Source organism: Bombina bombina, chromosome 2 (assembly GCF_027579735.1).
Source record: "Bombina bombina isolate aBomBom1 chromosome 2, aBomBom1.pri, whole genome shotgun sequence".
Taxonomy (NCBI): domain Eukaryota; kingdom Metazoa; phylum Chordata; class Amphibia; order Anura; family Bombinatoridae; genus Bombina; species Bombina bombina.
The window spans coordinates 221,222,420-221,248,263 of record NC_069500.1 but is presented as its reverse complement, the minus strand read 5'-3'; the positions used below and the strand labels follow the sequence as shown (position 1 = coordinate 221,248,263).

The 25,844-nt window shown below is 38.6% G+C and overlaps 1 protein-coding gene and 1 non-coding gene across 2 annotated transcripts in view; one reads left to right on the top strand and one right to left on the bottom strand.

The window, feature by feature from the left end:
* Positions 1-25,329, bottom strand: part of RASA1 (RAS p21 protein activator 1) — a gene marked incomplete in the record, with an annotated part of 550,200 nt that extends 524,871 nt beyond the window's left edge. The window contains 1 exon segment of the mRNA XM_053701476.1: positions 24,872-25,329. Coding sequence (XP_053557451.1) covers positions 24,872-25,095 — 224 coding nt within the window.
* Positions 5,732-5,927, top strand: LOC128650590 (U2 spliceosomal RNA). Its single transcript, XR_008400872.1, has one exon. It is a non-coding gene; the product is annotated as a U2 spliceosomal RNA (small nuclear RNA).
* Positions 25,330-25,844: the final 515 nt, after the last annotated feature.

Sequence of the window (25,844 nt, the reverse complement as noted above, 5' to 3'; positions counted from 1 at the left end):
GAATCTATGCCGTGGAACAGGAACACGGCCTTTCAAGTGTGACGGATAGTAGCATGGACTTGAGAGAAGAAAGCAAGCAGCAAAGTGAAGTTCAACACAGATTGCTTTTGGAGTTGTTAAAATGAATCGGGATGGTTTCGCAGAAAGACTCTTCCTGCATCTACGGATTCTAACTTTCATCTAAGTCCTCACTGAGAGACCGACAGGATTACTTAAAACTCCCGTCCCATGTCGAAGACTACTACCCCTCCATAAGAGGCGAAAACAAAACTTCTGACACTTCTCTGCCAACCTCCTGGGGCGAAAGGCAAAGAATGACTGGGGGATGAGGGAAGTGGTAGGAGTATTTAAGCCTTTGGCTGGGTTGTCTTTGCCACCTCCTGGTGGCCAGGTTCTTTTTTCCCCAGAAGTAATGAATGCAGCTGTGTATTTTTACTGCTGCCACCTGGTTACTATATTTATAGTACATATATACTCGAACGGGTATATTTTTATTAATATATCTTTTTAAACTCTAGGTCAAGTCTCTCAATACAGCAATGTTGCTTTCCCAGTTTAATTCATTAGTGTCAAAACAGCACAAACCACATTTTAAGCCTGTGGAGAAATAAAAACATAGTATCTGCATGTCTTCCAGCATCTCCAGTCACTGCTTTGAACATCTTTTCTGCCTTCGGTGACAGGGAATGCAATAGGAAGCAAATAAATTTGGTCAACAGAAATGAATTTAGTATATCTTACAAGAATGGGGCAGATAAATCATTCCATATCTCACTGAGGAAAAGAAAGCTTAGACCACACAACAACCTAGAAATGACAGATTCTCTATATAAAAGCATAGTAACACATAAATGCATATGCGTTTTACTTGTGCACACTTAAAGGGACAGGAAACCCCAAAAATGTAATTAATGATTCGGATAGAACAATTTTAAACAACTTCTAAATTTACTTTGATCATCACATAGGCTTCATTCTCTTGATATCCTTTGCTGAAGAAACAGAATTGCACTAAAAGATAGTGATGTCGCGAACCTAAAATTTTGCGTTTGCAACGGCGAACTTCCGCAACTGTTCGCGAACGGGCGAACCGCCATAGAGACTTCAATAGGCAGGCGAACTTTAAAACCCACAGGGACTCTTTCTGGCCACAATAGTGATGGAAAAGTTGTTTCAAGGGGACTAACACCTGGACTGTGGCATGCCGGAGGGGATCCATGGCAAAACTCCCATGGAAAATTACATAGTTGATGCAGAGTCTGGTTTTAAGCCATAAAGGGCATAAATGACCTAACATTGCTAAATTGTTTGAAATAACGTGCTTTAAAACATCAGGTATGATGTTGTATCGATCAGGTAGTGTAAGGGTTACGCCCGCTTCACAGTGACAGACCAAACTCCCCGTTTAAAGGGACAGTCTACACCAGATTTTTTATTGTTTTTGTCAAGGTATTAGAAATATTATTAAATAATATATAGAAGTATATTTGTCTTTATTTGGTAAGTCTGTGGATGTGCACACTATTTGTAGAACAAAGGATTGTTTCTGGGAGATCTCACACACTCAATATGCTAAATTATGCAATTGTATAATTTAGCAAGGAACTGAAAATTAACACAGTTTCAGAAACCATCTGTACGATTGCCTGGGAACCAATGTTAAATGACAGCATTCTGATACCTAGAACAGGATACATGCCCATATATGGGTTTCCTCCAAGGGAGATGCCGATCCGTCTGAAGAGATGTGAAAAATGCAAGCATTTTTCAAAAGGGACTGGTAATTAGCACAGATTTGTTTGAGTGGCTCATGCTGTGTGGTTACTAACCCTGGAATATACAAGATGTGGTGAATAAGAGACATTGTGTCTAGGGGAGGACAGCATACAGTGAAGGCACATGGCTTACATTATGATTTCAAAGCAACTGTACTTAGATTTTAAATAAAAATAAATACATTTTTGCAAAGGGAACAACACTAGTTTCATATGTGTTTGGAATAATTCAAATAACCCAGATAGGTATATATATATATGAATGCTTGGATCATTTCTAATAATTATTTCTATTTTTACTGCAGACAACCATTGGTCATGGGCATCAATCTATGCACTTAGAAAGAGATGGAATGACTGCATGAAATGAAATAAGTCATTTCATATGAATGCGCAATAAATGTTTATAAAGTTTTAAATACATCTCTTAAAATATAGTGAGATGAAGATATGGAAGTTACTTTGATGTGATATGACTATGAAATATACATTTTCTGTTAGGCTAAATGAAATATAAATTATTTTAATATAATGTTAGATGTATTTGATGTCTCATATCAAAACGATCAGGAAATTGATCTGATGCTGCTTCACCTATAATTAATATTGGGAGAGATTAATACAAGAAATTATGGAAGTTATTACATAGTTTAAAGAAATATTTCACTGTCTAAAAATGTTGGTTAAATGAATTTGTATGTATTGTCATGCTGAATTGTTTTATCTGGATACCTGCTGCCACCTAAGGGACAATACTGGTAGGACAGTTAAGAGAATTTAACTGTCCAAAAGATACGTTGCCATGGTAAACATGTTTCAACTCTAAGGGCGGACCAGGGACCAGCACGAAGGCCAATCCGAAACAAGGTTTCCGTTTTGGGGCGTTTCCAATTCACCAGTGAGGAGAACCCATATAAAGTGATTGCAAACATAAAGAGAGATTTCTGCTGAGCTAAACTTGAAAACTGGTTCCTGCTGGGCGTAAAAAAGACCATTTTACTTTGACAAAGCTGATCTACCACTTTTTCATTGACTGCAAATTATACTTTTTGGAATTCTGAGGTGAAACAATTCCTATTAAGGAATATTGGATATCAACTGCTCTTTACCCTGGTAACGTATTCAAGGTTATTGGCAAGACTATTAGTTAAATTTTAAGTCACTGCAGTTTAAAGTACGGTTAAAAGATTTAAAGAAGCAGTGTGTTTTTCAAGTTAATATTTTATAAGCCTAGGTATTGTTTAAATTTGTATCTGGTAGACTAAGTGATTTATCCATGAAAGCTCTGGTGTTTTAAGTCAATATTGTATTAGGATAAATTGCAGAATATATATATTATCCTATTGTTTAAGAGCACAGTTTAGAATTGTATTGCTTGGATGTTAAAGGCTATTTATAAATAAGGTTGGTTCTAAAGATAAGCGTGTATAAACTTTGCATAGCATATCCAAATAGTTTTCAAGCACATATAAATTTATTTCATATTCCTTTTATTGCAAATATATTTCAAAAATGTTCATGGATATTAACTAAATAAAAGAGTTTAGGTATTTATATTAATTTTATTGTTTCTAGTAGATGCATGTTGATTAAGGGTTTCTATTTTTAAGGAAATTTATTGTTTGTATTGTGTCATAACCCTGCCATAAGCTGATATATTATTTGGATAGCACTACTAAGATTTTCATAAATATACTGACATTTTAAAAGATAGATAATCCCTTTATTACCCATTTCCCAGTTTTGCATTACTAACACATTTATACAGGGAGTGCAGAATTATTAGGCAAATGAGTGTTTTGACCACATCATCCTCTTTATGCATGTTGTCTTACTCCAAGCTGTATAGGCTCGAAAGCCTACTACCAATTAAGCATATTAGGTGATGTGCATCTATGTAATGAGAAGGGGTGTGGTCTGACATCAACACCCTATATCAGGTGTGCATAATTATTAGGCAACTTCCTTTCCTTTGGCAAAATGGGTCAAAAGAAGGACTTGACAGGCTCAGAAAAGTCAAAAATAGTGAGATATCTTGCAGAGGGATGCAGCACTCTTAAAATTGCAAAGCTTCTGAAGCGTGATCATCGAACAATCAAGCGTTTCATTCAAAATAGTCAACAGGGTCGCAAGAAGCGTGTGGAAAAACCAAGGCGCAAAATAACTGCCCATGAACTGAGAAAAGTCAAGCGTGCAGCTGCCAAGATGCCACTTGCCACCAGTTTGGCCATATTTCAGAGCTGCAACATCACTGGAGTGCCCAAAAGCACAAGGTGTGCAATACTCAGAGACATGGCCAAGGTAAGAAAGGCTGAAAGACGACCACCACTGAACAAGACACACAAGCTGAAACGTCAAGACTGGGCCAAGAAATATCTCTGACTGATTTTTCTAAGGTTTTATGGACTGATGAAATGAGAGTGAGTCTTGATGGGCCAGATGGATGGGCCCGTGGCTGGATTGGTAAAGGGCAGAGAGCTCCAGTCCGACTCAGACGCCAGCAAGGTGGAGGTGGAGTACTGGTTTGGGCTGGTATCATCAAAGATGAGCTTGTGGGGCCTTTTCGGGTTGAGGATGGAGTCAAGCTCAACTCCCAGTCCTACTGCCAGTTTCTGGAAGACACCTTCTTCAAGCAGTGGTACAGGAAGAAGTCTGCATCCTTCAAGAAAAACATGATTTTCATGCAGGACAATGCTCCATCACACGCGTCCAAGTACTCCACAGCGTGGCTGGCAAGAAAGGGTATAAAAGAAGAAAATCTAATGACATGGCCTCCTTGTTCACCTGATCTGAACCCCATTGAGAACCTGTGGTCCATCATCAAATGTGAGATTTACAAGGAGGGAAAACAGTACACCTCTCTGAACAGTGTCTGGGAGGCTGTGGTTGCTGCTGCACGCAATGTTGATGGTGAACAGATCAAAACACTGACAGAATCCATGGATGGCAGGCTTTTGAGTGTCCTTGCAAAGAAAGGTGGCTATATTGGTCACTGATTTGTTTTTGTTTTGTTTTTGAATGTCAGAAATGTATATTTGTGAATGTTGAGATGTTATATTGGTTTCACTGGTAAAAATAAATATTGAAATGGGTATATATTTGTTTTTTGTTAAGTTGCCTAATAATTATGCACAGTAATAGTCACCTGCACACACAGATATCCCCCTAAAATAGCTATAACTAAAAACAAACTAAAAACTACTTCCAAAACTATTCAGCTTTGATATTAATTAGTTTTTTGGGTTCATTGAGAACATGGTTGTTGTTCAATAATAAAATTAATCCTCAAAAATACAACTTGCCTAATAATTCTGCACTCCCTGTAATAATATACTTTTAACCTCTGCAGAGGCTTAGATACAAGATAATCACAAACTGCCCCTTTTTCAGTTCTTTTGACAGACTTGCAGTCTAGCCAATCAGTGCCTGCTCCCAGATAACTTCTCGTGCACGAGCACAGTGTTATCTATATGAAATACGTGAACTAACACCCTCTAGTGGTGAAAAACTTAAAATGCAATCTGAAAGAGGTGGGCTTCAAGGTCTAAGAAATTAGCATATGAACCTCCTAGATTAAGCTTTCAACTAAGAATACCAAGAGAACAAAGCAAAATTGGTTATAAAAGTAAATTGGAAAATTGTTTAAAATTACATGCTCTATCTGAATCATGAAAGTTTATTTTGGCCTAGACTGTCCCTTTAAAGCACCGCAAACAACCACAAACAGTCCATTTGCACAACCGCAAACTCCCCATTTGCACAAGGTTGGATACCAAGCTAGCCATGTCCTGTTCCTTGTCCTCACTGATGTCATTGAAGGTCTCTTCCGCCACCCAGCCACGTACAACACCAAGGGTCCCCGAAAGGCGACAACAAGCCCCCTGGGACGCCTGCTGTGTTTGGTCTTCCACCTCCTCAAAGCCACCTTACTCCTCTGACTCCTCTTCTTCAGACTCTTCTCTCTGCGTTATTATAAGGTGTATCAAGTAGTACTATTCTGATCAGTTTAATCCCTGTTACGTCCCCTATCAGGGGACGTGCATATGACATGGATTTTAGGAACCAGTAGATGGAAAAAGATGCTTGGTCGGTCCTCCTACTTCAAATTTGGGGCACTGCTCGTACAATCTAATGTGCCACCAGATAGGAGTGGTGTGTTAAGTAGTACTATTCCTATCAGTTTAATCCCTGTTACGTGCCTTTTTTTTGGTTTGGTTTTTGAAGCCACAGTGCAGCGCCAGAGGCCATAAAAATTTGGCATGTACACATGCCTGAAAAATTAGGTATTGTTGCAGCCGTTGCTGTAGCAGCAGCCAGAAAAATTGATGTTTGTTTCCCAGGCAGAAAGTGCCCTAAAACATAGCGGCTTGAACCCTAGTTGGTGGCGGATAAGTCACGCAAGTCATCCAAAGATAAAATACAGCAGCGTGTGAACCATTTTTAGCCCAAGGCAGCTCATCTCATCAGGCCTTTTTTACTTGAATGTATCGCCCAATGTCAGTCCCTTCGGGATCCATCCCTCAATCATCTTAATAAAAGGTGAGGTAATCTAGACTTTTTTTTTAACCTAGGCGACTTCTCTTCTCAGTGACAATACCTCCTGCTGCACCGAAGGTCCATTCTGACAGGACACTTGAAGCGGGGCAGGCCAGAAGTTCTATCGCAAATTGGGATAGCTAAGGCCACAGGTCAAGCCTGCACACCCAGTAGTCAAGGGGTTCATCGCTCCTCAGAGTGTCGAGATCTGCCGTTAAGGCGAGGTAGTCTGCTACTTGTCGGTCGAGTCGTTCTGAGGGTGGACCCCGAAGGGCTGTGTGATGCATAGGACTTAAACAACACGTCTGTAAAGCGTCCTGTCCTTGCCGTCGTGGGAGGAGGAGGATTACTTTCACCTCTTCCCCTGTTAGATTCCCGTTGTGCTGTGACATCACCCTTATACGCTGTGTAAAGCATACTTTTTAATTTATTTTGGAACTGCTGCATCCTTTCCGACTTGCGGTAATTCGGTAACATTTCAGGCACTTTATGCTTATACCGGGGGTCTATTAGCATGGACACCCAGTACAGGTCGTTCTCCTTCAGCCTTTTTATATGAGGGTCCCTCAACAGGCACGACAGCATGAAAGACCCCATTTGCACAAGGTTGGATGCCGAGCTACTCATGTCCCGTTCCTTGTCCTCAGTGATCTCACTGAAGGTATCTTCTTCCCCCCAGCCACGTACAACATCACGGGTACCAGATAGGTGACAACGAGCACCCTGGGATGCCTGTTGTGGTTGGTCTTCCTCCTCCTCCAAGCCACATTCCTCCTCTTCCTCACAATCCTCTTCCAGCGTTGCCGCTGCTCCAGCAAGAGATGCCGATAAGGCTGTTTCTGGTGGTGATGGTGACCACAACTCTTCCTCTTCCTGCTCATCTACGGTCTGATCCAGCACTCTTCGCAGGGCACGCTCCAGGAAGAAAACAAATGGTATGATGTCGCTGATGATGCCTTCGGTGCGACTGACTAGGTTTGTCACCTCCTCAAAAGGACGCATGAGCCTACAGGCATGGCGCATGAGCGTCCAGTAACGTGGCAAAAAAATTCACAGCTCCGCAGAGGCTGTCCTAGCACCCCGGTCATACAAATAGTCGTTAACGGCTTTTTCTTGTTGGAGCAGGCCAGGTATCAGTGGTCAGATGGACCCTTGCCCCAACACTGTGTGCCAGACATGCCATTACTTCATTTCACACAATCGAGTACAGGTTGGGGATTGCCTTTTGTGCAAAGAAATTTCGGCCAGGTACCTTCCACTGCGGTGTCCCAATAGCTACAAATTTTTTGAACGCCTCAGACTCCACCAGCTTGTATGGTAAAAGCTGGCGGGCTAAGAGTTCAGACAAGCCAGCTGTCAGATGCCGGGCAAGGGGGTGACTTTGTGACATTGGCTTCTTACGCTCAAACATGTCCTTGACAGACACCTGACTGTGGGCAGATGAGCAGGAACTACTCCGGAAGAGAGACGGAGTGGCGGATGGTTGAGAGTGGGCAAGGAGGACAGTAGTGGTTGACGTGGCTGAAGATGCTGGACCAGGAGGAGGATGGCGGGTTTGAGTTTGTGTGCTGCTTCTACTCATGTGTTCATCCCATCAGTGTTTGTAATGTGAGACCATGTGCCTTCGCAAAGCAGTTGTACCTAGGTGGGTGTTGGACTTCCAACGACTCAGTTTCTTTTGGCACAGGTTGCAAATGGCATCGCTGTTGTCAGAGGCAGACACACAAAAAAATGCCACACTGCTGAGCTCTGCGATGACGGCATTCTGGTGGTGGCAACAGCATGCGTTGATTGGCATGCTGTCTGGCTGACCCCGGGTGCCGATGCATGCCTTCTGACTGTGCCACTAGCTCCTTGCGACGACCTCCCCCTGCTTCCAACTCGTCTCCTCCTCTCTGTCTCCCCATGTTCTTCTCTTCTAGCGGGCACCCACGTGACATCCACGGACGCATCGTCATCACCAACCGCTTCACTTGTATCTGGCAAATCAACAAAGGAAGCAGCAGCGGGTACAACATCATCATACCGTACGTCCATGTCTGTAATGCTGCCTGACTGAGACATATCACTTATCTACATCCTCTGTCAATGATGGTTGCGCATCACTCATTTCTTCTAACTGATGTGTAAATAACTCCTCTGACAGATCAAGTGAAGCGGCTGTGGTGCTAGTGTTGGCGGCAGGCAGGCGAGTGGTAACTTGAGAGGTGCCCGAAGATAAGCTGGAGGATGGTGCGTCAAGGTTCGGAGCAGAAGCTATAGAAGATTGGGTGTCCTGTGTTAAAAAGTCAACTATGTCCTCAGAACTTTTCGAGTTCATGGTACGTGGCCTCTGAACACTGGGCATTATTCTAGGGCCAAAGGGAATCACAGCACCACGACCACGACGGCACCTGCGGGGTGGCCTGGTCTGCCTGTCATTTTTTTTTTTAAATGTACACTTACACTACTATTAAACAAGATATGAGTGGTGGCACTGGGCAAGTGGGCACAGTATACGCTGTGAGCCTGACACAAAAAAGCAGACTGATGTTTCACAGTCCAAAAAGTTTTTTGTTTTTTTTAAATTTACACTTACACTACTATTAAAAAAGATATGAGTGGTGGCACTGGGCAAGTGAGCACAGTATACGCTGTGAGCCTGGCACACACGCTGGCAGGCAGGCAACTGCAAATAGATTACACAAGCAGACTGATGTTTCACAGTCAAAAAGTTTTTGTTTTTTTTAAATTTACACTACTGTTACACCAGATATGAGTGGTGGCACTGGGCAAGTGGCTTGGCAGGCAGGCAACTGCAATTAGATTACACAGGAAGAAAAAAAAAAACAGACCAATGTTCTAGCCCTAAAAAGGGCTTTTTGGGGTGCTGTCTTTACAGCAGAGATCAGATGAGTCCTTCAGGACTGTAGTGGACACTGAATACACTAGATAGAGAAAAAAGGGGGGTTCAATGGCACTACCGTGTAATGTGATGCACTATGGCTGTACCATCATGGTATTAAATAGCTTGTATGCTAGATTACAACTGGGGTCAGTGGTGCTGTGTATTGAATCAATAATTAGACACAAAAGAAACATGGGAAGAATCCCATTCTAGAATACACTTGTAGCACTCATAGGCATAGGAATGTGGATAATATTCAAACTTAGAAATGGTCAACAAAAGAAAACTCAAGGTCTCAGGTCTAAATAAAACATAACTTATTAGAAACACATAAAAATAGGAGTTTTAAAATTAAGGGATGTGCAACTTAAAAACAATGCTCACACTAGGGTGATATAGTACCTATCTATCAAAAATTATGGTTCCAGAGGTTCAAATGCATATGTATTATATGTGAACCTTAATGGATCTCTAAATCAAGTTGATCCAAATCACATATAGGTTGCACTGAGTAGGCAGTAGTAACACTTGTGAACCTCATGGATTATGAGAGTCTATGTACTATTGGTACAGGTACCTGATATCAATACGATTAGTTCTTTCTGAAAAAGTATTTATAGATCAGCATACAGATCGGGCATACCAAGGTATCCACAAGGTAATAATGGTTAGAATGTTGGCTGTGTACTTGGGTATCACATTGTAATGTGTTGGTGCATACTTAGATATGCCAATGTTACTTGGCCGTAGGGTGGTTATGTAAATACTAATAACTGTATATTGGGAATATTTGCAAATTCCTAGATAATACCCCTGTTACCAAGTTTTACTATGTAATTACTTGAACACTTGTTAATTCCTAGCGGTCTGGCACATGCATATAGTACTATGCCAAAGGTGTTTCCACAACTTTTAAATGCTATGCAGGGTTAATACAATCCTGAGTTGTTGAGTAAATGTGATAAGTACAGATTTTGCAGGACCTACATAAGCATAAGTTTAATTCCTAAGGATATAGTGTTGGTTTATGAACTAGATTGTCCTCCACTAAGCAGTCCTAATCGAATTTAAGCACAAATATATGACGTTCCAATAACATACTCTCTGTATATAAGCGTGGTCAATTCGTATTGTTATAATGTAACTTTAGTGTTTGAGATTCACTGTAGATTTAAAGTAGCAATAACACTACAGCTTTGAGAATTCTCTTAAGTGATTTATTTAACTGCAAAGTTGAGACAACTTAATTTTGTATTCAAATGGTAACTGCATGTACGTCGGGGGTTAATGCTTAGTTTCGCCGGTTGACCGCCAGACCCGGATTGATGTGAGTCAGCGTATTAACAGGTTCAAATAATATCCCTTCACCTACCCTTGTGGTATATGGTTATTAATATACCATTTTAGTATCATTGAATCATAGCATATCAGTATGTCAGATAGTAGGGATAAGTAGTACGCTCCCCATATACAGTTAACTTAGTGACCGCAAGTGCAGTCCACCTTGTGTTGTTATATATATATATATATATATATATATATATATATATATATATATACCCAAAAATAATCCTCAACTGATCTGGGATACCATCTGAGGTATCCGAAAATTAAGAACTAAGGCTAAATAATCCTAGATAGAGCGAGCCCTAACATACACAGGAGCTCCCTGACTCCTCACCAGTACCCTAACATGTTTCGCCATTCTCACGGCTTTCTCAAAGGGGGGTGTGTGCGCGCGTCGCGCTTGGATTGGCTTTTTATGTGCAAGGAAGCTGTGAGTACCCTCCCCCATCTGTGATGTCAGATGGTCATATGACTTAAAGCCGATAATAGTCCTAAACAGGTACTACGATCTTGCAAGTATATAGATTGTATTTGAATTGCATAAAATACACGTGCTTATGATGATATGATTGTTAGTTTAATATTTATTCATGTTAATAAATTGTTTTACCCTCATATTTGTATCGATGATGCATATGTGTGTACATCTTACAGCCATACATGAGAGATGACTAAATAAACTTGACAAGCTGTACTGCTCATAGTAGTGACGTGACGTATTGGGGGGTGCCTGTGAGTGTATTACTACATCAAAGCTAGATGTAGATACACATGTATAGAGTGATGCGTGTAAAAGGATTTGTGAAGCACATTATAATTAATAACAAAAACCCATGTGAATTGGGGAATTAGTGCTCATGGAATATTTGATTATCCTATAAGGTTCGAGTCTCTAAAAACTCTCAAAACTAATACGTGATTGTAGGTGTGCTAGTGTAGCCTGACCAAGTAAGGTTAAGCCCTAGCAGATAGTGTAAGGTGTAAAAATGTATGATTACACTTTAGGATAAGATTTAGAAGAAACTTAGTGAATATATATCAAAGATAGCAGTGCACCGCTAGTGCAAACTAGGTGATGTGCTAGAAAGGTTTCTAATTTGTGTGCCGGTTAGCTTGTCATTCTTAGAAGTGAATATTTATTTCCTCATGTGTGTACTTGTTCTTTTGAAATATTTTTGATTTATGGTCCTCTCACTTAAAGGGCCATTATCTACACTTGATGTGTTTATGCATGAACTTCAGATTAATATTGATACTATGCTCTTACTTAATCTTAATATTTCTGAATTCACATATTGAATAATGTTTGTTATTTGATATATTGTAGTTAATTCATATAGTCCTCATGTTCTCGCAAGATTAGATCCTGATATGTTCAGCATAACATACTGTTTGGCGTCATTTGACCTATTGTTCATAAATAGTGAACAAAATTATTGTATTCATTTAACCCATGCGGATGAACAGAATTTAGCAGAAAGATCCATCTTGTTTCTGCTCTGAGGAGTGCCTTTTCTTGGTTTCCTCCTCTAATTCCCAGGGTAACTTTCTGTAGTCCAAAACACTGTAAATCTGATTGTTTGGATTTGTGTACTTGTAGGAAATGTCTGGCAACTGAGGTGATGGGTTTGTCTGCATCTTTGTCTTTTTGGGCATTTTTGATGTTCCTCAGGTGTTCTTGTAATCTGGTTCTGAGCTTTCTGGTGGTCATGCCCACATAGAATAAATTACATTTACATGTCAGAGCATAGATAACTCCCTCTGTATGGCAGTTGATATGTGCATTAATTTTGTGTATCTTGCCAAATCTGTCAGTTATTGTGTTTGTTTTTTTCACGAAACTGCAAGTACTGCAAGTACCACATCTGAAGGTACCCTGCTTTAGTTTTGTTTTTTCTCCAGAGAAATGGCTCGGGCTGATCATATCCTTAAGATTTCTTGCCCTTTTGAATCCTACAGCTAGCTTATCATCCAGTATATTTTTCAAAATAGGATCAGCTTTCAGGATGTGCCAATTATCTTGCAGGATTTTGATCACTTTTTTGGTTTGAGGGTTATGAGTGGTGATGAATCTAACTGTTTCAACAGATTTGCTGTTAGTTTTTTTGTTCAATAATTCTTGTCGAGGGGTATGTCTTGCTCTGTATTCTGCCTTTTTTAAGGATCTCTTACTATAACCACGCTGTACCAATCTCTCTTTTAATTCTTTGGCTCTACATTTGTAGTTTTCCTCGCTAGAGCAGTTGCGTTTGATTCGCAAAACCTCTCCTGTGGGTAGCGATTTGGTGGTGGTTGGAGCATGGGCACTGGTGTGGTGGAGAATGCTGTTAGTTGCCGTGGGTTTTCTGTACAGGTCGGTATTGATAGTTCCTTCCTGGTTTATGTTAATTTTTAGATCCAAGAATGTAATTTCAGTCTGGCTTTTTTCATATGTCAGTTTGATATTGACATTGTTGGTATTCAGAATACGCATGAATTTATCCAGATCCGACTTATTGCCCTCCCATAGGAAGAGGACGTCGTCTATGTACCGCAGCCACATTGGTATATGTGACATATAGCTGGAATTCTGATCTGAAAATACTGTGTTTTGTTCCCACCATCCTAAGAACAAGTTAGCATATGTGGGTGCACATGATGTGCCCATCGCTGTGCCTCTGACTTGCAGATAAAATCCATGATTGAACGTGAAGTAATTATGATGAAGAACAAAGCTTAACAGGTTAAGAATAAATTCATCATGAGAGAGGTCTTCACTTGATCCCATATTTAGAAAACTCTTGATTGCTTTTAGTCCTAGATCATGATTAATGCTTGTATAAAGCGATTCAACATCGGCTGTTACTAACCAAGTGTTGGGTTTCACATGCAGATGTTCAAGATGTTTTAGTACATCCGGTGTATCCTGGACGTATGATGGTAGTTGTGATAGGTATTCTCTCAACCTATAGTCTACGTATTTACTGGCTTTTTCAGTAATACAGTTGATTCCTGAGACTATAGGGCGGCCAGGTGGATGAGTTTGGTTCTTATGTATTTTTGGGATCAAGTAGAATGTTGCTGTCGTTGGGTTTTCCACTTTAAGGAATTTGTATTCATTCGGGCTGATAATGCAGTTATATCTGGCAGTTTCAATCAGTGTTGTGTACTTTTCCAAATATACTTGAGTTGGATTAAAATGGAGCTTTTTATAACACTTAGTATCTCTTAGTTGTTTTTCTGCTTCCATTAGGTATAATTCAACTGGCCATATAACCACATTCCCACCTTTATCCGAATTTCTTATTATTACATCCTTCCATGTTTGTAATTCAGATAGTGCTTGTTGTTCTTTAAATGAGAGATTGTGTTGTGTTTGATGGTTGTTTAGATCAACTATTTGTTTACATACCATGTTATTAAATACTTCCAGATAGTGATTGTTACTGATCTTGGGCATGAATTGAGATTTATTCTTTATTTTATCTCTCCAAGTTGGTTGTTGTGGAGATTCATTGTCTCTTAATAGATCCTCCAAAGCTGCCAAACTAGATTGTTCATCTTCAGTCCAGGCAATGTTATCTTCCTCTGTAGTGTGGATGTTTCTATTGTTATATATTCTTTTTAGTGCTATTTTTCTTAAGAATAGCTGCACATCCTTGATCACTTCAAATTTGTCATTTGTTGGAGTTGGACAGAAAGAGAGCCCTTTAGATAGTACTTTGATATGTTCTTCTGAAAGTAATTTATTTGATAGATTTATAATTCTCATTTTGTCATTCTGATCTGGGAGAAGGGACTTGGGTCTCTTTTGTACGGCTTCCAACCCTTCCTCTCTGCTTTGCTGTGGCTGTTTTTTTTTTGTTTTTTTTAGCCTAGCTATCAATTTCCCTATTAAATCAGCAGCAGCTACACTGTCCCTCCTCTCACTAAGAATGCAGCTTCCGAATGAATCTAAAATGGCTGCTGTCCAGGAGCTGGGAGGGTCTGCTGCTGATTGGCTGGAATGTGTCTGCAGACTGAGATACAGGGTCAAAGTTTACTCAATGATGACGAATAGGGGGCGGATCGAACATCGCATATGTTCGCCCGCCGTTGAATGCGAACAAGCAATGTTTGCCGGGAACTATTCGCCGGCGAACAATTCGCGACATCACTACTAATGGAAGCTAGCTGAACACATCTACTTAGCCAATCACAAGAGACAAGTGTGTGCAGGCACAAATCATCACCTAGCTCCCACTAGTGTAGGATATGTGTATATACTCATTTCTAAAAACGGATACCAACAAAACAAAGCACATTTAAAAAATAGAAGTGATTGCATGCTCTGATTCTTGCAAATTTAATTTTGACTTTCCTATCCCTTTTACAGTTTCTGATAAATAACTGAGCAAATAGCTAGTGCCTGGTATGAGTGAGTTACTGAACAAAATTATAAATGTTTTCTAGAAAAGAAAGAAAGCCTATTGGAAGTGCAACTACTGGTATGAGATTGCTGCCTAAAACCAAAAACAGAAGAAAAAAGTAAAATGACTTGTGTTGGTAATGTGGTAGAAACCACATCCTTGCAACAGCAATTCAAATTGCCACATTGCTTCCTGCACAGTAAGTAAAATCAATGCTGAATGAGTTTAATAAGCACATAGAATAATACTTTTGATGATTAAATTATTAAACAGTTTTTCCGTAAGACATTTTCATTTTGATAAATGAACATTATAGTCTAAATTGGAAGTCATCAGTACCTTTCAGTTTTTATTACAATAATTTAACAATACAATTAGTGTTTTTTCCCAGACCTATTTCATGGACACACCACCTGATGATTTTACTGATAAACCAGCTAAAATGTATAAGGGACAGGAAAACCCAAAATTTTCTTTCATGATTTAAATAGACCATGGGATTTTAAAGAACATTCCAATTTACTTACATTATCAACTTTGCTTCATTCCCTTGATATCCTTTGCTGAAGGAGCAGCAATGCACTACTGAGAACTCTATGAACACATCTAGTTAGCAACTGACAAGACACAAATGTGTGCAGGCATCAATCACCAGCTAGCTCCCATAAGTGTAGGATATGTACATATGTCTCAACAATGGATACCAAAAGAACAAAGTACATTTGATAATAGAAGTGAATTTAAAAGTGTCTAAATTGCCATGCTCTAAAATCATGCAAGTTTAATTTTGACTTTCCTCTCATTTTAAGCCAATATAAAAAAAGGTGAAATCACCTCATTTTCTTTCAATACTTCTTGCACAAATGATCATTAAAGGGACAGTCAACATCCGACACAACAGGATTTCATATGTTTGTAACGGGAACGAAAATCCGCCTGCACCGCCTCCCTTCTCTATCACCTCTATCCTTGTCCTAGTAATCCTTCCAAATACATCCGGTAATCGACTCGAAATATGGCCGCCAAACTACTCCCCCTCCTCCTCTATTTCAATTCAGGCTTGTTCATGTAGGGATTGATGACGCGCTCGATATGTCATTGCGCATGCGAATCGTCTTTGCGTTACAAACATATGAAATCCTGTTGTGTCAGGTGTTGACTGTCCCTTTAATTTATGATAAAATTATGAAATGTAAGCTTTGAATAGGTTAAGTAACATTTATAAATAACAGTAAAATGTTATAACATTGCAACATTTGAAGAAGTCTAGTGGAGGCAGTGAAGAATTGCCCCGTCACTGATGTGCATTTTAATTTGTACTAAAATGTCCCTCTAAAGTCAGTTTACCGGGGCACGAGTGCTGATCTAATACTGTTATTTGCAGGACACTTTTTTTTTTTTTTTTATAACAAGGCATTACTGATATTCAACTCAAAAACCACAAAGAAACAGTGCAGGGTGGAAGTCCTAACATGGGATCAGTACCCAATATAAGCCCAGAGACTAGAGCTCAATGAACTGAGGAGATAAACAGTGCAGGTGATACCAGATCAGATAACAGGTTAGAGCAGCAAGCTCATGTGTGCTTTACATCAATGAAATACATGTTCCATAATCATGACAACTTGTTATAAGCTGAACACTGTTGAAAAAGGCTTAGAGCTTTATTGAATAGTAATTGGGGTGCAGATAACTTTTTGGTTAGCACTAAAAAGATTAAACAAGCAAAAACCTTTTTTTTTTTTTTCTTCAGGATTATTAGATACAAGAGTTGTCAAGGTTTGTCCCCAGATATTGTGACCAATTTAAAACACTAGATGACAAACCTGAAGACAGGTTTAAAGAGACAAACTTAAACCTGGGGGGGAGAAAAAACCTTTACAATGAACTTTCATTATTTATTTTGCTTGCTTGCTTTTTCTGAAATTTAAATCTGAAAATTGTAGTTACTGCTTGATACAACTGAGGTAAGAAAGACAATCAAGGAGAATTTTCCAAGAGCTGTGCTCCAGAACTGCAAAACAATGCTCCACTATTAGTAATGCACCGAAATGGAATTTCTGGACCGAAACCGAATATCCAGGATGCACTTGGCCGAAAACCAAAACTGATACCGAAAATGTATTTTTTTTCAAATTATTTTTTTTTTCATAATTAGAGCCAATACAAAAGCCCACACTTTTATTGAACGTAACACACTAAAATTGGACAAAAATATCTTAAAACAATAATATATGTTACACAATAATTTTACCAAGAAAAAAAAAAAAAACAGGCAAAAAATGCAATTTTCGGCCAAAATGTTTCTGCGACCAACATTTTGGTGCATCCCTACTTAAAACAATTATAAATATCAATATACTGTATTATTCTTCATTTAGTTTTATGTAACAGAATCAGATTTAACAGGTTTTTTTTTACCAATCATCCAAATAAAGTATAGTCCTAGAAAACTCATTATATGCAGAACAGTAAGTCAAGTAATAAACTTAAACAGCAGATCTAGGCTAGCATCAAATTTGAAACATGCTACACAATAATTTTTTCCGAAAATAACAGGTAAAAAAACGAAAACCGAAATAGCCAAAAATGCCATTTTCGGCCGAAACTTTCTGCGGCCGAAATTTCGGTGCATCCCTATCCAACTATATATAAATTGATAACCAAAACAATGTTGAGGCTACATACCAGGTAGTTCCATGAGCAGATGTGTGTGATAGGTGAAGGGAGAAGCATACTAGTATTTCTACCAAGACTGGATGGCCAGTTTAGGTATGATTGGGACTATTAGTTATCTATTTCTAGAAAAGCAGGTATTTGCAATTTTAATTAAAAGGTTTACCCTACCACAGCTGCTCCCCTTCTTTCCCAGGAACCCTCAGTTCATTAATTTATGTATGGTGCACTGTGTAAATCTTACAATATTTACAAACAAGACAATATCTCAGATGGATCATAGTTCAAAGCAGTTGCACTACCTTCTTGAAAACGCTCAGAAATTTAAAGCAACATAAAACCCAATATTAGTATTTCATGATTCAGACAGAGAACACCATTTTACACAACTTTCTAATTTAATTATCTAATTTGTTTCATTCTCTTAGTAGCCTTTGTTGAAGCAGCAATGCACTACTGGAAGCTAGCTGAACACATTGGTGAGCCAATCACAAGAGGCATATATGTGCAGCCACCAATCAACAGCTCCTGAGCCTACCTAGGTATCCTTTACAACCAAGGGTATCAAGAGAACAAATTAAATATAAACATATTGGAACGTTATTTAAAATCACATGCTCTTTCTGAATCATGAAAGCAAACAATTGGGTTTCATGTCCCTTTAATTATATTTATCAAAGTGTTCATATATTGGTTCAGATCCCTAAGTTGCACTCACCAACAAAGATGGGCCCTTTAAGTAAGGGCCAGATAGTAAACCCATAGCTACATACCAATTCTGTTAAATAATCTGGAAACATATCACCAGCAAAACAAAGAAAATAAAACAAAAAACATAAGGAACTAAATATTCTACTTTTACAGAAAATGTAGTCATGTGTTTGCCTTTAAGAAGGGACATAGTTACCAAAATACTGAATCACGTGAAAGCAATGCAACATCTGTAAAAATCTGACTAGAAAATATCCCTTGAGCATTTCTATGTAATATATATTTTGTGAAAATAAACACTCACTGGTCTGACGTCTGTGGCAACAAAAGACTTTATTTCATGTGACGTTTCAGGACAACACCAGTCCCTTCCTCTGACAAAACGGAAGGGACTGGTATTGTCACGAAACGTCACATGAAATAAAGTATTTTGTTGCCACAGACGTCGTCAGACCAGTGAGTGCTTATTTTCACGAACTACATTTTCCATATAGCACCTTGGCAGTTATTTACTGATAGTGGGAGTGCATAGACACCATTGGCTATATCTATCTATATATTTTTTACCTCAATTTCCATTTCCTATTATAAGGGGACTTTAAGCATCCAATCAGAATGATTGTCCCAGCACTTTCAAGGGAACATGCATTTGTCACTTAAAGGGATAGTCTAGTCAAAAATAAACTTTATTCAAATAGAGAATACAATTTTGAGCAATTTTCTAATTTACTTCTATTATCAATTTTGCTACATTCTATATTTAAAAAAGCTGGAATGTAAGCTTAGAAGCGACCCATTTTTGGTTCAGTAGCTGGGTAGCACTTGCTGATTAGATTGCTACATTTAGACACCAATCAGCATGTGCTATCTAGTGGTCTGAACCAAAAATGGGCTGGCTTCTAAGCTTACATTCCAGCTTTTTAAAATAAAGATACCAAAAGAATGAAGAAATATTGTTGATAATAGGAGTAAATTAGAAAGGTGCTTAAAATTGCATGCTCTATCTGAATCATGAAAGTTACATTTTTTACTATACTATCCCTTTAATTTCCCTCCTTAGTTTAAAGAGGTTTCCTACAAATTCTCTGAAGATTATGGTGAAATTTCAAAAGAACACAGTAAAACAAACACCAGTACTGGTGATGAGGATTAGATATTTTTTGTGTGGAGGACTCCTTTTAACTTTCTCATTGAAGTCATTTGATAAAGGTGCCAGTCAGGCACCAAAACGCCATGGGATTTTTGTTTTAACGGATGAACCAATAAAGGTTATATTTTGTCTTAAAATCCAGTGAGTGCTGTCCTGAATACTACTGCTTTGTACAAATATATGATTCAGCACCCTGGTCGATGGGGGAAATATGTGAACGCAATATTCTAACGTTGGCTTTTAGCACTCGTCGGGTTAGCAAAAAGCCAAACTTCTAGCGCAGTTAACGCTCGTGGGGAGCATTAAATAGCGCTACACTTCTAATCTGGCCCAAAGAGTTTAGAAAAATAACGTTAGAAGAATACCAGTAGTACCCAGCTCTTTTTGTCTTTGATTCCTATGGACACCATTATTTTCCACATAACTGTGATGACCATTTATGAACTACAGTACAAAGGTATATTCAGCAAAAATATGTGCACATTTTTAGCCATGTTGCCCCGTCTCTATGGAACACTTCCTAGCACACTGAAAAAAGCCATCTACTTGTACATTTTTAAACAAAGGCACAAGCCTTTCAGGAATAAAAAGTGTAACTTCTAACCTTTTTATGTAAATGTACCAACCCGGAGAAAATCGCTATGTAAGTTATTTTATAAAAATTAAAATAGTGGGAATGTGAACTGTATATGTAAGAAATCATACAATGTAAAACCCTAAGAATAAATCTTTACACCCAAAGATTTTTTTTTTTTTTTTTTTAAACGTGGCCAGTGGTCACCAAATACTTGCAACCTGGCATTGACAAATTTTGTCCCAAGTTATTCAATAGCCTGGTCCACTTCTCACTTTCAACTGCAATGCGGCACACAAAATGGCATCAACTTCCCAGTGTCAAAGCCAAGCTGTGTGAAATGTAGTGCTCCATGTTCTTCAAAACCAATTGCCCTTAAAGTGAAGGTCAATTTTGATGAATTAGTGCCTAGTTTTTAAATAATCCTATTAAAAACAAGAGCACTTTAATCAAAATTGACATTTTACTCGTTTTCTAAAAAAAAGAAAAAAGAAAAAAAAAAAAAAAAACACACTTACCTTTTAATCCTGGCAGCCGCTCCAGCACTTCCTCCGCCTGTCGCAAGCCGTCTTCGCGGGTCCAAAATGAGGAACCCGGCTTCCTCCAATCACGGCGTTGCATCAGGCCAAGATTCCCCCGGGGGGGGGGGGGGGACCCGTGATTGGAGGAAGCCAGATTCATCATTTTTTTACATCTGCAGAGGCTTCCGACGACCGGGGAAATCGCTGGAGCAGCTGTCAGGATTAAAAGGTAAGTTTTTGAAGAAAACGAGTGAAATGTCAATTTTGATTAAAGTGCCCTTGTTTTTAATAGGATTATTAAAAACGGGGAACTAATTCATCAAAATTGATATTCACTTTAAAAGAGATATGAAAGACAACATTTTTCTTTCATGATTTAAAGGGCTGCAACTAATTATTTTCATAATCTACTAATTGGCAGATTATTTTTTCGATTAATTTGTTTCCCAAACTCATTGGGATTGCAATACACCATTATCAAAATCGGAAAAAAGAGAAAACAATTGATTATATATATATATATATATATATATATATATATATATATATATATATATATATATATATATATATATATATATATATATATATATATATATATATATATATATATATATATATCATGGAAGGGAACTGCACTTCAAGACCAGACCAGGTACACATCCTGTGACTCAGCAACATCCAGCCCTGGGTGCTAAATAGCATTCCAAAAAAGCTGTGATGTCACCAGAGCCACAGGCAGTTAACCCCAGTCCGGAATGGGTGCAAGAAACAAGGGGGATTACAAACAAAAAGTAATACAACACATAGAAACACCCAGCACTCAACAGCTAGCTCACAGCTAAGATAACACCACAACTGGAAAGGTTAGTTACCGCATCTGGCCAAATGGGAAAGCTCAGGCACCACTTCAAGGTCCTTTTCATTGCCTGGGTCCCTAACACAGCCACACCATCATGCGAGCTCACAAAGCCAAACAGACTGAGAACAAAGAAGGGGTGCACAGGTGGATGTAATCACCCAGAGAAAATACAAAACATGGAAGGGAACTGCACAGGATGTGTACCTGGTCCGGTCTTGGAGTGCAGTTCCCTTCCATGTTTTGTATTTTCTCTGGGTGATTACATCCACCTGTGCACCCCTTCTTTGTTCTCAGTCTGTTTGGCTTTTTGAGCTCGCATGATGGTGTGGCTGTGTTAGGGACTCAGGCAATGGAAAGGACCTTGACGTGGTGCCTGAGCTTTCCCATTTGGCCAGATGCGGTAACTAACCTTTCCAGTTTTGAGCTAGCTGGTAAGTGCTGGGTGTTTCTCTCTCATATATACATATATATACATTATATATACATTATATATATATATATATATATATATATATATATATATACATATAATATATATATATATAAAAAATTAGGGATGCACCAATACCAAGTATTTGTATGAGTACTTGTACAAATGCACCGATACTTAAACCGATACCTCTACTTCCTACCCATATGCTATCTTGTGGTGTTTTTTTCAAACTGAATGTTCCCATTTCATTTTAAACTGGAGTGGAGACTAAACTAAAGATTGTTTACTACTGTTCTGACAATACAAATTGCTGTTATTTGTATTATTGTAGGAGAGATCATTGTACCTTGTTCAGACAAACCCCTGAAGTACTGGGCAATTAATAAACAGATTTCCAGCTCTGGCAAAAATAGCCCAAAAATATATTTCGGCCCCATGCAGTAGTGTGGAAAGTGAAAGACTGTTCAACTTTGAGTCGAACCTCCATACAAAATGTCAGATTGATGTTATATAACAACCCTACAACCCAATTGCATCACCCCTTTAAATGTAATATTTTATTGTAATATTTTTTATTTATAAATAGTTCAGTGAACGTTGTGACAAATATAACTGTTTTATTATTTCATAATGTCTTTTGAATTACAGCCCTTTATAATTATAAAGAAGGAATCTTAAATAATTAGTCTGTATTGTGCTTGGTAAACTGTCACATGACATTAAAAAAAAGTATCGGTAATTGGTATCGGCGAGTATTTGAAAACAAATATCGGTACTTGTACTCAGTCATAAAAAAATGGTATTGGTGCAACCCTAATCATACATACATACACATATATACACACTGTACTTATATCCAAACTATGTAAACCTCAACACCCTAAAACTTCTACCACTGTTAGTAGAAGGTAATGCATTATTACTACATCCATTTCTACAGTATGATTTTTAAATATATTAGCAAAACCCACCCAAAGCCTTTTTCTTTTGTAACTTCCATTTGTGTACTTTGTGACAACAAAGCATTCCAATATTTTACATAATTGCACAGAACCATAAATATGGGGAATTATTGATTACAAATCATAACAAAATGCACAAAGAAGAGATTCAGCTAAGGGATACTGTCAACAATACAGGGATAACGTTCCTCGCTGTCCATTAATCTAGGAGTAGTCATATTTGCTGAAAAATCTGATCCCTTTGGGGGAAACAGATTAAGCCATTATTTTAAAAGTTCAGAGTTATTGATTGAATCACGCATTATATTTTAATAATTAAGATAGCAGAAGGAACAAAATACACTGCTGAGCAAATCTTTTAGTGTTTTGATCCCACAGGAATAATTCTGCTGCAATATTTTTTAGGTCAAAGGTATTACTATCTGCATAGTCTTCTTCAACACTAATCAGCAGTAAATCTGCAACAGCAGCTAACAATTGTGATAAATACATAGATTATCTCAATGTAACTTTCAGTGGCTAAACAATTTTTTTCAGCATTATTGTAAAACCAGTCAACAGCATAGAGTGGCATGTGACAAAAGAAACCTGTGAATCCCCAAATACTGCTACAATATTTCTCATGTAGAAGAATACAAAGATATTGTCTCCTCTAGTGCATCCTGTCCTTTTTCAAATAGCAATTTTCATATAAGGCTACATAACAAGCAAATAATCTTATACAGGTTTAATGAGGCTTTAACCCCATAATGTATTTCTTGTCACCCACTTCACACAACCCTTTTATCCTAGACAATTCAGTAACATTTTCTACTGGAAAGGACTTCCTTCAGCAGCACACCCAAGCTGTCAACTAATATTATACAATTTTTTAAACTTAAAGGGATACTAACCCCTCATTTTTTTCTTTCATGATTCAGATAGAGCATGCAATTTTAAGAAACTTTCTAATTTACTCCTATTATCAATTTTTCTTTGTTCTCATGTTATCTTGATTTGAAAAAGCAGTAATAAAAGGTTAGGAGCCAGCCCATTTTTTAGTTCAGCATCTTGGTAGAGCTGCTGATTGGTTTGCTACATTTAGCCACAAATCAGAAAGTGCTACCCATGTGCTGAACAAAAAATGGTCTGGCTCTAAAGCTTACAGTACTGCTTTTTCAAATCAAGACAGCATGAGAACAAAGAAAAGTTGATAATAGGAGTAAATTAGAAAGGTGCTTAAAATCTCATGCTCTATCTGAATCATGAAATAAAAAAATTGGGTTTAGTATCCCTTTAAAGTGTGGTGGACTAAAGAACATTTCAGTCTGTGTGGTGCTGAATATTTATAGTAATAAACAAAGAAATGATCAAGGAAGGTGGGGGGGTTATATCACATTGTTTATTAGTTTGCCCTCAAAGTTAGTTTTAATTCACTTTTATGTCTTAGTATATTGATTGAGAATTACTGTTGGGACATGGAATCCTACATTTTTCTTTCATGATTCAGATAGAGCATGGGATTTTAAACTATGTTCCAGTTTACTTATATTGTAAAATTTGCTTCATTCTCTTGCTATCCATAAAGGAGCAGCAACACACTACTGGGAACTAGCTGAACACATCTAGTGGTGGACCAATATCAAGAGGCGTTTATGTGCAGCTACCAATCAGCAGCTAGCTCCCAGTCCTGAGCCTACCCAGGTATACTGTACAACTAAGAATATCATGAGAATGAAGCAAATTAGATCAAAGAAATTAATTGAAAAGTTGTTAAAAATCACATGCTCTGTTTGAATCATGAAAGAAATGTTTGTGTTTCATGTCGCTTTAATATAAAATGTATGTATTAATATGGTTTACAATTCAATAGAAAGTTACTAAAATAAAAAAGAGGGGTGTGAAGATGCATTATGCCAAAGGGAGATAGCAAGAATGGCAGGGGTGACATGCGGGTAAGGGTGTGCCAGAGATGGGGTGACCGAGGTAAGAAAGCTAGACAGTGTAGAGGAAGATAAAGGCATAGGGAGATATTGGGGTTAGCTGCAGGCCAAGGAGCAGGATACCCACTGGTTGGTTGGGGGAGCGCTGAGTGGGATCTCCACCTCCTCCTCTTCATATTCCGGACCGTCCAGCGAGTCCACTTCATCTACCGGGCCCAAAACCCCGGCCACGAGGGAGAGGGGCGGTGGTGGAAGAGGCAGGGGAGGAAAGGCCTCAGAAGCCCGTGACAGAATTGCTTCCCCGCCTCCTGTCACCGGCTGCGGGCCGAAGGAGCTGGGTGCAGCCGACATCCCGTCGCCCACACAGACTCCACGGGGAGGGGAACAGGGGGGTGTATCAGCGCTTTCAACCAGTGACAGTCTGGTAACAGGTTGATAAAATAACAGCAGGTCCACCAGTCACTTCCCCAGCTTCAGACCGTCTGACTAAAGTAAACGGTGCTTGAAACTATTGGAACTGGGAAGATGGGGAAGGGGCGGCCTGGCGCACACGACGTACCCGCGAGACCCTGCGCCTCGGTTGGTTGTCCGCATACGAGTGCGCGCCCGCACCCTGAGAGAGTGCGTGCGTGGGTGAGTCTGTGTATTCACAACAGGCAGCGTTCCTTTTTTTTTTTTTTTTACTCGTACTTTATTAAAACCATTCAAAATAACCAAAACACAACGTAGTGACATTGGTGGACACGTTAACGACGCTCCTCCCAGCTGTCATATGCTCTATTGCTCTTGACTGTCACTGCTACCGCCCCTCAGACAGTGAGAGGTTTTTGCTATAGTAGTTGTTTGACGGTTGTGAATGTGCTGTGTACATGTTCTGGTGTTGAATAAGAAGTTTATTGTTATTTACATATAAGAAAATCCAGAGTGCCAATGCTACTAGATTTGTTTTATAACATATTTTGATATCATAAGTACTTAGGGATTTCTATATCATTGCTATTTAAGCCGTTTAAGCATTGCAAATTGTTTTCGGCTTTATATATTTTTTTTAATAGATCCCGTGGTCCCCAAACAGTTCCCCAAAGAATCCATAAACGCTT